Raw genomic sequence first — 18,238 nt, 5'->3', positions numbered from 1 at the left:
TCAAGTTCATTGGAGTGACAATTGTTAGTAAAGTTAGGTTTCAGTTGTACAATTCTGTAATACATCAGCTATAAATCACATTGTGTGTTCCCCACCCAGAGTCAGTTCTCCTTCCATCACCATATATTTGATCCCATTTGCCCTCATCTACCCTCCCTTACCCCCTTGCCCTCTGGTTACCTATTTTTACTTAAGATTTCCCCACTCTGTTCTTCTAAAAGCCTTTACCCAACTGTGCATGCCTATTAAGAAAGTGACATGAAGTGAGCAAATGATTTGAGAAACTTCCTTGGTCTCCTCTGTGTGCTCTATATAATTTAGTTCTAAATATAAATATGTTCCATGTAATTCAATGTGCGGTATAATCACGTTAAAGCAGGACAGTTGTCCAAGAGCCTGAATCTCACGTTGTCCTTAGAATTCAGAGATGCTGCAGGGCAGTCGAGCTTGACAAATTATTTGAAAAGCTCGTTACCAAACAATTTTCCCACCATGTAGTAATTATTCTTGGTCAGACATAGATGTCTCTGTAGAGTGGAGAAGCAGATCTCAGATGCTTTGCCAAATTTTGAGAGAAACTGCCTCACCACATCTCATTGCAAGCCCTTCGAGAAGATATTTGTTCCTGTGAAAGGGACTGGTGTTGAACTGGTCTTACGACAAAGTCTGGTTACCCCGTCCCTTGGGAATACTTCTAGAAATAATTTTATTTAATACATAGGCATTCCACGAAATCTTCTACTTTGTTCAGATCCAAAGGTTCAACTGGAGATGAATTTGCTGTCTAGTAACATGAAATAAGATGATGTTATGAATTTGATCAATACTTTGTGATTCCCATTTCATTTGGGGATGCTAAATACTTTTGCCTTGTAATGGGTTATTTTCTAGTGAATGACACTTAGGTACTTAGACATAAGTAAAGGGAAAAATTATTTATGGATAGTTCGAAACCTTTCACAGGATTTTAAAAACACAGGATTTGTGTATTCTCACAGGGAGGAAATGAAGAAAGAGCTTTGGGGGCTATGAAAGATTGGACATTTGGGAACAGACTTCATTTGCAGGAGCCAGATGCCCAGGAGTGAATGATGAACAAACCACATTGTAGGACATTTAGCGAGCTGGGGGGTTACGGATAGGAATGGTAGGGCTGGTGGTGGAATTATCTTTGAGGTTTCCCAAGCATTTTTCTGGTAAATATATAAAAGAGGGCACAGCTTCATAAAAACTAACGTGTTATACACGCTTATGCACCAGGCACAATTATATCATTATATGCACAACTTATTTTGTTTTCACAGTCTCTCTATGATGTGGATTAAAAACCACTGGGACGTGTCACAGATACCTCAGACTTAAATTTGTTCCAAAACTGATTCTAGGTTCATCGTACTCTAATCCATTTCCACCCTTCCAGCATCAAGGTCTTCCCTTTCTCAGTAAAGTATTTCCTGTCTCTTCAGCTTATGAAGCCAAAACCTGGGTATCAGCTTTGATACTTCTCTTTCCTTCCCCTTCCCCTCCAGTACCACATCGAGTTCTGTCAGTTTCTACCTCAGAATGTATCCACCCCAGCACCTTAGACCAAGTCAACCATCATCCCCTCACAAGTGCCCACTGTAGGGGTTTCCAGCTGTGCCTCTCTCTGATACATCCTACATTCAGCAGGTGCCAGAGAGGTTTGTAAAGGTCAGGCTGGTCCCCTGCTTAAAGCCAATTACTGTCACATGCCTGACTGTGGCCTGCACAGCCCTCCACGGACTTCTCCCGTCCCCCCTTTCCAACCTCATCTCCTTGAGCTGTATCTGTACTCGCTCTATCTGTACTCGCCTCTTTCTGTGCCTGGAACTTGACAAACTGCCTGGTCAGCCCTGCTCCTGAGGTCTGCATGGCTGACCTTCTCAGCACGTAAGTGTCAGGCTAATGGCATATGTGTGGAGAGGCTGTACCTAGTTCCCTAGGTCCCTATACAACTGTTTTGTTTTTTGTTTTTGTTTTTTTACCCCTGTCATTGTCGTGTTCACAGAAAGTCTAAAGCCTCACAGCTAGGTTTCCTTTCTTCTTACTTTTCCATGCCAATCAGGGTCACGGGGTCTTCTTTCCACATTGACTTCACCCAAGTTCAGGCTCATGGAGCGCTCACCAGATGGAATCTCGCTGATTGTCACTGTAGAGAGAGGGAGTGAGGCCGACTGCCCTTCTGGGCATAATGGCTTTCCCCTCGGAGGGCCCCTTGTCTCCTCCACTCACATTGCATTGGTGAGAGCAAGTCACGTGGTCATTTGTATCCTCACAGGCAAGGGGAGACCACCCAGTCATGTGCCCAAGAGAACAGGGATGTGTGGAGAGCTCTAAGGAGCAGCTTCCTCACTCCAGAGTGTGCAAGATCTGCAGGGAGGGGGCATTCTGCTGAATTTGCAAAGTATATGTATGTCACAGTGTGTCTCACTCATCCCATCTCTAAAATGGGATTAATAATAATAATACCAACTTCATAAGGTGGTTTTAGGGATTGAATGAATGAATGCCTGTTAAGTTGTTTGCATAGTGATGGACTAAGAGCTCAGCAAATGTTAGCTAGGATGAAGATGAAGGTGATGATGATATTTAAATCTCAATTTAATAGAAAAACACAGATAGGTGCATAGACTGCATACAAAATTCTTCATTAATCTTCAGGGAAAGATTGATCTGGAAGGGCAGGCTGCTCAAGGTTTTAATTTAGAATTAATGGACCTAGAGCATAAGAGCATAAGTAAAGGAAAATGTTTCTGCATGCACAAACATTAAGTTTGATGCCCTGTTATTGCTTCTAAGAATCTAGAAATTGTATGCAAAACGTGGTGTCAAAAACACTGTTTTTCTAGCATTTTTTTGTTTTGTTAGCCTAACCCTTGTTCCCACAGGATCAGAGCAAGCATGATTGCAGCTGTTTAAAATGAAAAGCAAACGTGTGACTATAATCCATATAACTTTGAAAGAAATGTTTATGCTTAGCCTCATGGCTTCTAATTTAAAAGTTGCGTAGAATGCAGAGGACTCCTTGCAGGATGAAAACTCCTGCACCTGTCCTCTGTGATAGTCAGAGTTCTTCCATCTGCCTGTGCAGTGTGGAGCTTGGGTAATTGGAGTTTGATGTTTTAATCTGTTGAATGGAGGGAGGGAATACGTACATAATCTGTTTTACAAGACATAAAGTATCCTTCCAATAGAAAAACTGCGTTTAAAATAATTCTTAGCCTCGCAGGGCCTTGGGCAATGTAACATAGATTCCTGATTTTCACTTGTGTCTAAAAAATTTTAAACCACCAAAATGTTATTCCAGTATCGTCTCACACTGAGATCCTGCCTGACTACACTATTTGAAGTTGCAATTCTGGCTTCCTTCCCTTTTTATTTTTCTCCTTGACATTTGTCACCATCTGATGTACTACACAGTTTAATTGTTCATTGTTTGTTTCCTTCCAGGAGAATTTACGCTCCTAGAGGTCAGGGGCTTTTGTTCGTTCTATAAACTGCTATATCCACAGCACTGAGTACAATGCATAGGACAATAAATATGTCTAATTAATTACTTAGTAAAACCAGTTTACAAATCTTTACTCAGTGTACAGCATTGGGTTTGATATTATGGAATATATGTATGAATGGTATAAGACATTTTCATGGATATTTAAGCATATTTAGTGTCGGTTTAATATTTGGGTAGCACTGTAAAGTTTCCCAGGTATTTGCATATGGTGGTGGCAATGGCTGGGGGAGAAAGTTGACACCCATTATGTACCAGGAATATGTTGTTTTCATTTTATTCTCTCAGCAATCCTGTGGGCTAGATATTCTTATAATTCCCATTTCATAGCTGCCAAGAGACTATCCCAGCTTAGCTATGATAACAAAGCTAATAAGGTAAGAGACCCAGGATTGGAACACAGCCTTCTAGTCCAAATTGTGTGCTATTTCTATTACTTATTCTAAGAGAAACAAGTGAAGTTTTCATGACAGGCTTTTTATGCAGGAGGGTATTTACTCTACGTGAAACATAGACGTACTTTAGACATATTTATAAGCCTATCATGGCAACACGAAATGTAGTTATCTGTACCAGCCAGTTTGAAAATGTGCATTTATTCTTTCTTTTTATTATCACCATGCAGCCTTCTGTCTTCGATAATGTATTCTCCTAAATTAGAACGTAAGACGTCAGAGTGCATAGTCCCAACAGACAGTGACAATGAGAAGGGAGAGAGAAACAGCAAACGCGTCTGTTTTAATGTGGCAGGCGATGAGCAGGAAGACTCAGGTCACGACACCGTCAGCAACAGAGACTCGTACAGGTACTTCATTCATTCCTCAAACTCATTTCATCAACAGTCACCCGTGATGCTGTGTTTTCCACAATGGTCTTGAAGACATTTTTGGATTGTTGTGTTTGTTTATTACTCTTACAGAGTAGCCTCTTACCCACACCAGACAAAGCATAGTAAGGCAACGTAACCTTTTGAATTCTTCCCTTTTCTTATCTGAGTCATGGGGGAAAAGCATTTTCTCTAGCGGTGTGGACTTAATTTGGGATTGTGTCATGTGTGTAGCACATAAGCAAATTGTGTCTATGTTAACATTTTTCAAATACCTGTTTCTGATTATGGGACAGGTGGCTAGTAAGGAAAAGTTCTTTTTGTCTTGTTTCTCCCCTTTCTTCTTATATTCTGTGTCCCAAGCTAATTGGACTAATCTCACTTGCTCACCTCCATGACCTGCTTTGGGTATTTTTCCTTCTGACGCATGCCTTCTGTGGAATTTTGGTAGGGCTGTTGTAACCAAGTACTAAGAACTGGGTGGTTTAAGCGATAGAAATTTACTTATTATCCACAGTTCTGGTGCTAGAAGTCCCAAATCAAGATGTCAGCTGGGTTGATCCCTTCTGAGGGCTGAGAGGGGGTGATCTGTTCCGGGCTTCTCTCTCTGGCCTGTAGGATGGCCGTCTTCTCCCTCTGTCTCTTCACATCCTTTTCCTTCTAAGCCAAGCATGTCTCTGTGTCCAAATTTCCTCTTCTTAATAAGGACACTGGTCACACTGGACTAGGGCCCAGCTTAATGACCTGATTTTAACTTGATTACCACTGTAAAGACCCTCACTCCAAATAAGGTCACATTCTGGGGTCCTGAGTGTTAGGCTTTAGTGTAAGAATTTGGGGGGGACACAGTTCAACCCATACAGCATCCAACCTCTATTGTCGTCTTCCTACCAGACTCTCAAATGATGGCTCCTTAATTGCAAGTGGCTTTTTCTCCTTTGAATCCTTGTATCACCTGAAACCTCACTGAGGACTGTTGTAACCTGACATTTACCGTGTTGCCCCGAAAATAAGGCCAGATCTTATATTAATTTTTGCTCCAAAAGACGCATTAGGGCTTATGTTTCATGCTGAAAAATCATGCTAGGGCTTATTTTCTGGTTAGGTCTTATTTTCGGGGAAACATGGTATGCTGTGTTCCCCTTCATCATCTCCTGTTTTATTTACAGTAATTGAAGACAACAACTCTCTTATTCGTGCTTATTTATTACACAGTGTTTTACAATCAACACATATTAAGTAATTATTATTTAAAGTTATTCCCAAAAGAGATGTTTAGTATACACCAAGAGATAACATTAAAAACATATTTTTACCAGACAAGTCGGGGAACAGAACAATCTGACATAATTCCCACCACAATCCTGGGTGGTAGGTTCTGATATTAACTCCATTTTACAGGTAAGAAAGCTGAGGCCCACTGGACTTACCTAATTTACCTATGAAACCGGTGGTCTAGCTCACAGTTTGTCTCTTAACCACTCTACTATTCCAATTTCTATGTGAAAAGAATTTTAACGAATACATACGAGTTAATTATTCCTAGATATATAATATTATATTACACAGATGAACTACTTTTACCATTTCATTTTCTTTCAGCTTCAAGGATACCAATATGCTCTTTAATAGCATGTGGTTTAATAGCATGTGGTTTCTCTCCAGCGGGAAATTGCATGTCTAAAAATACTTTCTTACCTCAACGTCTAGTTATCGAGTAATTAAAGTTGCCCTCACAGTCTTCCTCCAGGCGAAAATAGAATTTTCCAATGTCAGTTTAAAGTTAAATAAGTCATTTTTACTTATTATGAGAGGACAAAAATATGTAATCTCCTGCACTATTTCGGAAATCCATACTATATCTGTTCACACACAACCATCTTAAACCTTCTTTCTTTTGACATTCAGCATTATTGAACGTTTATTTACAAGGCGTACGTTCTGTGCTGAACTCTGACGTGCCGGCCATCCCTGAGGGAGCTCAGAGTGCCATGGAGAAGTTATAATTTCAGCTTCCAAAAAGGGTTGAAAGGCAGAGATCATGATACAGAACTTGGTCTCTATTCACAAATAAACTCCACGCATGTGCCATCAAACAGATTATAAAGAATTTGAAGTTTGGTTTGACTCCTATTTTTATAATTATACATTTAACAACTTTTTCTAACTATGCATTTTTTTAAACATTCATTGAGAATTAGACTATATGGCATAAAAAATGGAAATAGGATTGACTTTAAAATACATACTTTTAAAAAAGTAAGATGAACTGTGGCAGGCGAGTTAACTTTCTCATAATTCTCTATAAAACATACTAATAAATAGAATTGTAACATAGTGAGTTTATCTAATAAGAAATCACCGGGAAACTTTGGCAAATGGACTTTGACAGTAACACGTAACTCCCTCTTTTCAGCGACTGCAACAGCAATAGGAATTCAATCGCCTCCTTCACTAGCATTTGCAGCAGCCAGTGCAGCTCGTATTTTCACAGTGATGAAATGGACTCAGGTGCGTTTCCTGAATGAGGAATTTGTACTTCTCGATGTGTGTTCTATTGGACACACTTCCAAGGGGTTAACTTGTTTGATCCTTATGTGTTTTTACCTTTTATCCGTCGTTCTTGGTGACCTCACATACTACGTTTCAGATTTATGTGCTTGATAAAAACAGATTTATGTGCATTACAAAGAAATGAGACAAATAAAGTTTTTCATTATCTTAACATATGGTTTGTGCTCTTTCTGTGGTACTATGAAGGATATAGGTACACAGGAGGCAAGTTTTATTGAAACGTTAGGCATGGTGGCTTGGGTGTGGAGGTAGGAAGGGCTTTGAAACTAAGGACTTTTAAAACAGTAGATGCGACAGAAATGGCTTTTAAGTGGGTGAAGGGGGGATGGGTATGGGGGTAGGGGTGGTTAGTGAGAAAAACACTGAATATAAATATAAATATTTTGTTTTGTGTGTGTTATGAAAGAAGATTTTTCATCTAATTAGGAAAAATCTTAATTTTTAAATCTGCAGTGTATTTCAACTGTTCAACCATTAGTAAAACATACCATCTGAAAGAATTATTAACACAGAGTACCGCAGTGGTCTTTCTGTGATACTCTGTGAGTGGTCTTTCACCTCAGTTTCCAAGCATCAGTAATCTGATATCTTAAGAGCTATTAAATCTTTTAGAATTCATTTTCTGAACATGAGAACTAATGTACAGAATAAGAGCTCATGTTTAAATGTTTTTTATTTTATTTATTTTAAGATATTTTGCAATGTTCAATGTAAGATTAATGGGTATTTTGTTGTTGTTGTTTTTTGTTCTTTTGATATCTAGGTGATGAACTTCCCCTGAGTGTTCGCATTTCTCATGAAAAACAGGATAAGATACATAGCTGCCTTGAGCATCTTTTCAGCCAGGTATGATTGGGACAGTTGGTAATTTTTCTACAGACTAACCTATCAGGAATCTGTTTTTCAGATGTATTGAAAAGAGCTTGTGATCTGTTCCTCCACCCACTTTACCTCAATTTCCACAATTTAAAATGGGATAAAGATTTTTTTAGCCAACTAACCCAAAGGATTGTTGTGAATTTCAAGTATTTTACAATCTTTGGAAAGTTATAAAGAGTTATACACAGGACTTATTCTTTTTATTGTTTGTTTATTTGTGGGTTTTCAGAATCCCTTATGACATTTCTTGCTCAACTTTATTACTAACTTCAAAAAGCACAAGATTGTCTCATGTTGGTGTTTTATAGTCTTAAAACATTTATATCCATAACCAAAATTTACAGTGTAGAAGCTTTTACTACCTTAAAAGGTATTTCAATAACTTTTAGGTTTTTTTATTTAAATAATTCTAGAACTTTTACTTGTTTTTGTGAAGTGAATTTATACTTTGTATTAATATATAGTAGGATAATAAGAAATGTCATTGCAAATGTTATTAGGTGAGTTTATAGGAATATTTTATTTAAAGTAGATTTCACAGGAATCATGAGATTTCAAAAGTAATTGTTGCTTTATGAAAAAAAAAATTTTGTAAGCTTTACTCTCTAAAATATATACAAAGGGTGCCAAAAAAATGTATACACATCTTAAGAAAGGAAAACAAAACTGTATTAAAATTATGCTGTGGTAACCACTTTGAGCACCTCTTGTAATTGCAGAAGTCAAATGTGACTTGTATTTATCTTTTGTTGTTGGTTTATATTGAGTACTACAATTTTAATACAATTTTTTCCTTTCTTAAAATATGCATACATTTTTTTTTGGCACCCTCTGTGTTATGTATTGTGTAACTCTGAATGTAACTGTCAAATATCTCTGTTGTTTTGCTAGGTGGATTCCATTACCAATCTCCTAAAAGGGCAAGCCGTTGTGAGAGCCTTTGAGCAAACCAAGTACCTCACCCCAGGTCGAGGATTACAAGGTACAGTTTAAAAGTAACTATTAGAAGCCACTGGGAAACAACGTATGGTCATGAAGCAAAAGCAAAATATAAGAAGAAAAGTTCTGGTTACTTATGTTTCATAATTTCCTTAATACTACTTTTATTTTTGTAATGTTTGAGTATGTGTAAAAAAACGGTGTAAGACCTTTTCAGTTTCTTTGTAAGTTAAAAGGTTTAATGCCAGAGTGAATGGAAATGAGTTCATTGAAGAAACATAAGTGTCCAGTTGTTTTGACTGAAACCAAGCTCCCAGTGGTAGGAAAGGGGGTTTGGGAATGTCAGGGGGCAGACAGAACAGTCAAACACAACAGTACCTAGAGCTGCCATTTTCTGACATCTAGTTTAGGATGTTGAAAGTATAGTTTTCACCTAAGTTTGCTCCTTTGTTTAGACATTTGTGAGAAAATAATACATTAAAGTTTGACATTTTAGATTTAGCACGTTTTCTTTTGTGATCTAGCTCAAGAAATTACCTCCATGACAATAACTTAGAACGATGGCCGCAAAAACAAGAGGATTCTGAAGTTGACAGGCTTGTTAACTGGTAAATAGTTGAGAATTAAGAGAGATTTTTTGTGTTTATTTAGAATTTCAACAGGAAATGGAACCAAAGCTGAGTTGTCCAAAAAGGTTAAGACTTCACATCAAGCAGGACCCTTGGAATCTTCCCAGCAGCGTCCGGAATCTTGCTCAGAACATCAGAAAATTTGTTGAAGGTCAGTATGAAAAGCAGAGAATATCGCATGACATTAGGAACAATCATTTAAAAACCCATTAAAACCAAAAATTCAGTAACGCCCTGATTATTTTTTGCAATATTTTGTGTTATCAGGAAAATAAAAGGATTGCAAAGACTGAGGGAAGAAAAGAGAAAGAAGGAATAAGGTTGCAAAACCTTGCGTTCCAAGGATCTAAATGATCTATATCATGGAGAATATTCTTGGGGAAATTAAATAAGGGCTCATGTTTGTGAAGACAAATGGAACATGGGGAGAGTTTCATATTTTATAATATCAAACAATATTAGAAAAATTTCTAAAGGATTCACAAAAAGGCATGAAGCTAACTTTTATGGAAAGTCTGAAAAATCAATTGTGAATCTTTGTGCGAATTAAAATAATTCCATAGGTGGCATCATCCATTTTTAATTTTCTTCAAAGGTACTTGTTTAAGTTGATTATTACTCACGACCATAACATTGTTTCCTCAACGTCCTATAATTGGTACAACATGTGATTAGAGACATAAAACTTTGTGAACAACTCCAGTAAGTCTGATTGCATGCTGTTTAGGGTCAGTTATTAAGTAGACAAGTCTGAGAGTTTCCAACATGATTATGGTGAAAAAAATGAAATGAGAATTTTCTTTCATTAAAAAAAAAGTCTAATTCAGTGGTTTTTATTTTCTGCCCAATATTAAGCCAGTGGTTGACAATATCTGGAGACACATTTTGGTTGTCACAATTGTGGGTATGCTACTGGCGTCCAGTGGGTAGAGGCCATGAATGCTACTAAACTTTCTGCAGTATATAGGATAGTCCCTCACAACAAAGAAGTATTTGACCCAAAACGTTAATAGTGCTAAGGTTGAGAAACCTGTACAATAAATAGTATGCTTGTGTTTAAATTTTCATCCCAGTTTTTTGTATGTCAGTTGGATGAGGTGAATAATATTTAGCAAAGTTACAGCATAACCCCAGTCACTACCATTATTTTAGGGTAAATTAGAGTTATATACTGTTGAAAAAACAAAATTCAACTGAGCATATTTGAGATCTAATTGAGTTTATTAAGTGATTCATGAATCAGGCAGCATCCCATCTATCAACTAGAGTCGGCTCAAAGGGGGTTGTACAAAATGGAAGGTTTTTATAGGAAGAAGGGTGGGGCAAGGGAGCTATAGACAAAAGAAAAAATATAATTATATTTAGACCAGGACATATTCCTTTGGGGAAAAGGGAATTTCAAGGGTTTTTATCATGCATGTTGCCTCTTCTTTCTATGGCGGATGGAGAGGGTCCACTCAACAGATAACCTTACTGGTTCTTGACCAGAAAATTCCAGACTGGTTGATTAAGGCTATGTTTCCAGGGAAGGTTGAAAGAGCAAAGTCAGGTATTAAATTTAGGTTTGGTATCATGGGCTTTAGCACAAGTGACACATTTTGGGCCTGTGGTTTTTCTCTTTAATAGTACTTTCCTGACAAAAGACAGATCTTAAACTCAACAGAGTCTGAGTTTGTAGCTTAACTCCTCTGGGCCTCAGTTTCTTTATTTCGTTGGGCCTCATTTCTTCATGAATGGCAGAGATGACTTACACGTTCTGTGATTATTAAGTCTTCTGCCTAGAAACATACTCAAATATAACAGCTTAGGTATTGTTAGATATCAATAGGAAAGGAGTTTGTACAGTTACGGAAAACTCCGAATAAATCACAGCAATTCTATTGTGTAGTGAAATCTTTTGTTCTTGGCAGCTGGATTTTTTGGCTATAATTTTATTTTATAGCTAAAATAGTGATTACTTGTGACACATTATAACATTACATTTAAAACTCCCCAAAATAATGAACAGTGAAAATGATAATCATATTTTTAAAGACTGTTAGGTTTAAGGAATTTGGGCATATACTTTACTGAGTAAAGGGTGTATTTTTTCTGAACAGATGTCAGAATCATAGCACTCCTAAAAGTTAAAATTCGTAAATATACATGCAGTTGTTCTCATCATCTTTGAGTTTTTTTCACATTTTATTTAGTTTAAAGTAAATGAAATATTGATTAGGAACAGATAAATCCTTGAGCTTTTTCTTGATTTGTTATTTTAAAGAACTTTACCTTTAAGATATAAATTTCTTTTTTATTTTTATTTTTTTTTAAATTTCTTTTAATGCAGGATAAAAAGCTTAATTTTTAAAAAGGTATTCATTTTGAGAATCTTACATTTTCATCTTAAGTCCCGCTTTTGTACACTTAGTATCTCATAGCCCAATAAACAGCAATAGGAGTGGCAGCTATCTATACGTATTGATTGAGAGACATTGAATATGGGCCAGACACGGTTATGGGAGCCCAGCAGCTGGTTGAGCATAGTTGGATTTGCTGAGAGTCCTGTCAGTGGCGTGGAGAGGGCTCTTTGCAGAATTTAAGTTGCACTCCTGGTTGCAGGTTTCAGTGAGAGGTAGTTACTCTTTGGATCAGAGCTGTGATTGTCACTATAATGAGTCTTAAAAACATAAATAAACAATCACTAATTCAGTTCAATGGACTAGTGAAAGGAGAGGGCAAGCTGCCATTTCCTGGCAATCTGTTTGGTGTCTAATTCTGCATATGGGATGGGGGTGTGGGGAAAAACACACATCAGAATTGGTGACACAATTCTACCCACCATCACCCTAAATTATACAAAAATTATACATATGCCTTTCAAAATCTCCCATTTTTCAGCAACCTACTCTTTTCATTTTTTCTCTTTGTCACAATATCTTAAAGAGCTTTTCTTCTTTTTTTAAATCAAAAGTCTCTTCAATTTTTGCCTTTTCTTTATACACCTCAGTAATTGGAATAGTTTTTGAACTAATCCCAATCTCCATCATTTCTTATTTACACATACTAGCTTCATCTTCCTAAAATATCATGTTCATAATGTTGGTACCCTGTCTCAGAGCCGTATAGTGATTTTTGTGTTAGGAAAGTCCGAAGTCATCAGTCTGATGTTGCAGCCATTTTTCAGTGGGGCTTTCCAGTTAGTTGTATCTCAATCCTAGTCTCTTAATGATATCGTAAGATCTTGTCCATGCTAGACTGTTGGATATTTGGTACTCATTCTCTACTATATTTTCTTGCTAGCACTATTTTTCATTCTTAGAATATGCACCTACTCCCTTGACAACATAACTTAGAAATTTTTTTTTTTTAAACATTTTGAGGCTTACTTAGAATTCTATACCAAATTTAGCTAGAGCGAGATTGCAGTAATAACAGTGATTCACAGGTGCACAGCACTTTAAAAAATTTTTCAAGGTTTTTAATCTATATCCCCATTTATTTTTCCTACACAGACCTATAAAAATAGATAAGACAGATGTTATCACGTATGAATGAGCAAGTTGAGACTCAAAGTAGTTGAGCAATTTTTTAAAGACCATAAAGCTAGTATATAGCATATGGGTCTCTGAATCTTAGTGCAATGTACGTTTCTGCCTCTGAAATCCTTTTGTTATTGCAGTCTCACTTGTAAAATTCAATGTCCTCTTAAGTATTTCCTGCATTTCTTGTAGGTTAATTCTGTTGCTGACTATTGTGAGCCAGTCTAGAATAGGATACAACCTAACTTTTGTTATTCCCCATAATCTTGGGCATGTAAAAGAACTCTGTAAATTTTTATATTTACCTAGTGCGAGTAAACCATCTGCCAACTGGAAGTAAATGAACACATAGCTCATTGGACAGATAGCAATGAGTATGAAACATTTGTGATTGGCCTTGTTTGGAGACGGGGTGGAGATGAGTATTTGGAAATACTTAGTATTTTTATGTCCTTTAGGGTAGTGTCTTGATGTATAAATAGGAAAGGACGACAATGTATATTCTACATAATGTATAAATCTATGTAAATTTATATAAACTGTAATTCTAATATATAATGCATAATATGATATATGTAATTGTATATAAAGGTTGTATATGCATACATAGTTTTTAAAAGTTTAAATAACTAAGGAAAAGTACTGTTTGACAGTTTATTGATCAAGACTGTAGGAGTTCAGAGAATGCTATGCGAGCGATAGCAGCTAAGGATGAACTATTTGAATTATGTTTCATAGGCTCATATTCAGATCTGGGAGACATTTTAGGGTCCTGAGCAATGGGTAGAATTTATATAAGTTGGTAGGAAAGAATAACATTTCAAATGAGTGGAATTTTTATTATCTGATGTCATGTGCTAATTTTTACTACACTGTTAAAATGTGATGTTAGTGGCAGAAAAAGACTGAACAACTAACTGATATGTTTTTGTTTTTTTTTAAATTTTCTCTGCAGAGGTAAAGTGTAGGATACTTCTGGCACTTCTGGAATATTCAGGTAATATTTTGTATTATTTTTAGTATTGAAAATTACTGTGGTCCATGACCTTAGAAGTCTCATGAGATCAGGGCAATGTCTTCGACAAAATAAATGGAAATATGATCCCTACCTGTCTAAAGCCTTGCGAAGATAAAAAACACAACTTAGTTGTAATAAAAACCCCAAAACATATACTCGTCTTCAATTACAAATAGAAACATGAAGACATATATAAATAGGTATTTATATAGAATATAATTTAAAGAGAGAGAGAAAGCAGGTTTTGGTACAGTTGGTTGTGTAGGTGGGGTTTATTGTGAAACTGTATCTTTTGTATATGAACAAGGACGTCGGGTGGGCCCATTCCCAAGGGGTGGCGAGATGGACAGTGCTTTTAATGGGAGAAGTCTGTATCTCAAAATCATATTGCAAGGACATGGATACAGAGAGAAGAGGAATTTCTGACCATTTTTGCAATCTACCATACTTGGAAATTTTTAATTATAGATGAATGAATGAGCCAAGTTAACCAAGAGAGCATTTTTGTTTGTCGGTTGGTTTTTGGTTTTTGCCTTAAACAAGGTTGACTTAGCTTATTGACCGAGTAGTAATATAAAAAAATTATTTATGTGTTCATTTTAGTTTTACTAATAACCACACTAATAACTTCTTTTTTAAGTTTTACTGATAATCATAATTCATGGGCCTCATTTTTATGTCATTTTCGTCAGGTCCTCACAAACACTCTGGGAGAATATTATTTTCCCACACTTTTAAAGGTGAAGAAATTAGCATTCAGGAAGATTAATAATAATAACTAGGAAATACTGTTTATTCAACACATATTTTTGAGCTCCTGGAAGATGGGGCAGATAGATGCCTTTTGAGAACATGAATAAATAGTAGGTGGCAGATTTGAAATACAAATTTAGTTAATGCCAATTCCAGCTGTGGTCCTCAAATGCATTGCTTTATTCATTAATATTGAAATAATGGCTGTTCTTGCAGATCCTTATTTTGATTTCAATTTTATTTTTTTATTCCTGTCATAATTCTCCTTTTTCCTCCTTCACTCACTCACTCCTTCCTTCTTGTATATATTATAGGATGGCGCCAAAACAGTAACCAAATTACTCCGTATTGATAAGCTCTTCCCTTGAAAAGGGTAGACTGCCTGCTAAATATTATTCTAAATTCGCTTTTACTCCTGTCTTTTTCTCTAATCTCTTCTTTTTATTTCTTTGTTAATCTTGCTTTCTTTTCCCTACAATCTCAGAATAATGACTGGGATTGCTTGTGTCTAGAAACCGTCTCATTATTTTTAGACCAGCTAGCTAACTATGGAACTGGAACTTCGAAAACAGTCAAGATTAAATGAAGTGTTAATATTTTAAAATATGTTTGCAGAAGATGAGTTTAAGTGGGTGTTTACATATTGAAATGAAACAGAAGCCTTTGATAGGTAAAAAAAACTCCTTTTTTTTGTTAAGTCTATTCCCACTACAAGAGAAGTCCTACTCTGCAAAAACAACAAACAAGCTGTCACACAAAAGAAACGCAGCTCGCTGCTCTTCTTCTTTTGCTAGAAGCTGGAAGCAGCTGTTGTTATTCTCACTGCCATTCTTATTGATAAAGATGAGGAATGAGAATAGCTTTGGAAAGGATGGACACTTGCGAATTTCAAATAGCCGTGTGATTAAAAGGAAAAGGCATATACATTTTTGCTGAGCGTTAGCTTATTTTGATTTCTTTGTTACATTGTTCCCTCTCCCTTTAGCAATAAAACTGAGCACCCACTCAGTGCTGGACACCATCTTAGATGTTAGAGAAAAGAAGAATCACTATAATGATACCGTCCAATTTCACTTGGCTGAGTGCTCTCAATGAGTTTATCCCATTTATCTTTATTGAAGATCTAAGACGTAGGCATACCCCATTTTACATAAAGGGATCTGACCCTTAGGATGATCTGGTTTAAAATTGGCGGAATGGATAGATGAAAGCAAATTCTGTGTCTCTAAAGTCCATGAGCATAATTCACAGTGCATATGCCACTTCCCCAGCCCTCTGAGAGGATTGTCCCTGGGGATCACAGATAAATAAACCAACTCTCACCATGCTAGGTCCTTAGCCATCTCGCAGAAGGATGCCCTCAGGCCTGCAGTGGCAGAAAGAAATGCACAAAACTTCCAGAAAGAGAGGGGAAATGTCAGAGGGGAGATAATATTTTAAAGAGTTTTAATTGTTCAATGAGTTGACGCTTGACCAATGATTTCAGGTTTGCTGATGGACGATGAGGAGAAGGGCCCATCGCCAGAGGGTCCATGAGCAAATGCATGGGCTGTAAGAGTTTATAAGGGCACTTTCTGTTTGAGGGATGCTGGGTAGTACTGTGTGGCTCAGAGAGGTCTGTACAGCCACTGTCTGGCTGCTTTCAGATATACCGCTCTATTATGTTCTCACAACAACCCTGTGAAGGTGCCTGGGATGGATGGATGGAGGACAGTGATGTATTGAGAAGCTGTAAATGGAACTTGGGGATAGATAGTACGAGTAAAGCCCCCTTCTGCTGCTCTGAGTTTTCTGCCTTTGCTACTAACTGTGAGATGATAATGATATCGTGCTAAAGATTCGGCTGCCTGCCACTTGGAAAAGTTGAAAATCGAGAGACAAGCCTGGTGGAAAGAAAAGCAGGTTTTATTCAGAATGCTTACATTCTGAGAGGATGGCATATCTGTCTAAAGGCATCTCCGGAAAGGGCAGAAGGTTTTATAGATACACAAGAAGAACAAAGGAAAGGGGGAGTCGATCAGGCAGGTCCGAGGGCTGACATCCCTTCCTGGGATCTGGTCTGTTTTAAGAGAGTGTTATGTCAGGACTCCTCTCTCAGACTGGGCCACTGCAACCTGGGGTTTTATGCGTCACCAGTAAAAACTGTATGGGAGTTGCAAATTGGATTCTAGTGTCTAGGCGCCTGAGGATTAAGAAATTGCTCTTTTCAGGTTAGGATTTTGTTGATTAAATGGATTAACGAGGTATGGGTAGCCTTGAGAAAGGGAACGAAGCAGAGTTTTTAAGTCACTTAATGAGGGGAGAAACAAAGAAAAAAGCAGCTGAATATCAGGATGGATCTAACTGCAAACTAAGTCTAATTTTACAGGTGGCTAGATAGCGAGCTATGTGGTGAGTCAAACTGCAAACGAGCTCAATCTAACTGCGTTACTGATTTACCAAATTCCACCATTACAATAACGCATCAAAAGTCACTTGAAAAGCTCTTAATATATGATGTGCATTTTGAAATCTATGCAAACTAGACTCGAAAGTAGGAAGGAGGCAGTTGAAAATCACATGATGCAATAGCATTTATTAAGGGTTTTTCATTTGAAAATATGTTGGATTAAGATTTAAATGGCAGTGTGGTTCAAGGGCACCTTACATATCTGCTCTGTCGTTCTATTGTGAGCATGGACGTGGCCAAGGTCTCCTTTGGACTCCTTCATACCCCCAGTTATTTGTGCAGTGTTTAATTCCTGTGGGACATTCAGTGTTAAAGTTTGAATTCAGTGCTTGATTGGTTCTGATTTGATAATGAAGTTGAATGCAAATTTTATTTTGGCTTAAAATGCATAGAGAATTTAGTAGCAGAAAGTGGAATAGACATCCAAGTATTCTTTTTTAACGCAAAAAAAAAAAAAAAAAAAAGAAATTTGGGAATTTCTTCTCAAAAGTAATTTGTAGATAATTATTTCTACCACAGGCAAAGTTACTAACCCCTGTGATCTCTTCTAAAGCTCGCAGTGCAACCAGAATCTTTCTTCTCTAGACCTAAGCTTTCTACTCTTGATACTAGAAAGTTCTTTCCAATTAGATTTTTATTAAGAAATTGCTCTCATGTTGTAGGTGGGAGTATTCCTGCCAAAGCTACTGAAGTATTTTTAGAACTTTCCCCAGATTTTCTGCTTTACTACAGAACAACTGAAAAGCAAAGCAAGAATATACAAGAAAGATAGGGCAATTTTTACTTATTGCGTTTCCACCTGAATTACCCTTCTAAGTCAGACTGAAGACAGAAATTTCAAGAAGCTAGAGAGTGAGCTCATATATTTTCATTTCACTTACTTCATTTGTTTGTTGCTTGACTGGTTTATTATTTTTATTCATTATTTCAGTAAATATTTATTGTCTATATACACTCTGTTAGAAATTGTATGCAACAATAAAATAGGTGTTTTGCTTTTTTCTTAATTGAGAATTGAACAAAGCTCTTTCCCAGTTTCACTATTTTATAGTTACCTAGGAAACACTCTTTTCCAGCTATTAGAATGAGGCACATGGTATGTAACTACTTAAGGAAAC

General features: G+C 36.8%; 1 protein-coding gene across 1 annotated transcript in view; it reads left to right on the top strand.

The window, feature by feature from the left end:
- Window positions 1–18,238, top strand: part of PREX2 (phosphatidylinositol-3,4,5-trisphosphate dependent Rac exchange factor 2) — a 232,990-nt gene that overhangs the window by 143,297 nt on the left and 71,455 nt on the right. The window contains exons 26-31 of the mRNA XM_019726246.2: window positions 4,158–4,337; window positions 6,775–6,869; window positions 7,696–7,778; window positions 8,703–8,793; window positions 9,402–9,530; window positions 13,856–13,897. Coding sequence (XP_019581805.2) covers window positions 4,158–4,337; window positions 6,775–6,869; window positions 7,696–7,778; window positions 8,703–8,793; window positions 9,402–9,530; window positions 13,856–13,897 — 620 coding nt within the window. The remainder of the gene's footprint in view (window positions 1–4,157; window positions 4,338–6,774; window positions 6,870–7,695; window positions 7,779–8,702; window positions 8,794–9,401; window positions 9,531–13,855; window positions 13,898–18,238) is intronic.

Source organism: Rhinolophus sinicus, linkage group LG14 (genome assembly GCF_036562045.2).
Source record: "Rhinolophus sinicus isolate RSC01 linkage group LG14, ASM3656204v1, whole genome shotgun sequence".
Classification (NCBI taxonomy): domain Eukaryota; kingdom Metazoa; phylum Chordata; class Mammalia; order Chiroptera; family Rhinolophidae; genus Rhinolophus; species Rhinolophus sinicus.
Note: the sequence above shows the minus strand (reverse complement) of the source record. Positions and strands in the feature narration are given on the sequence as shown.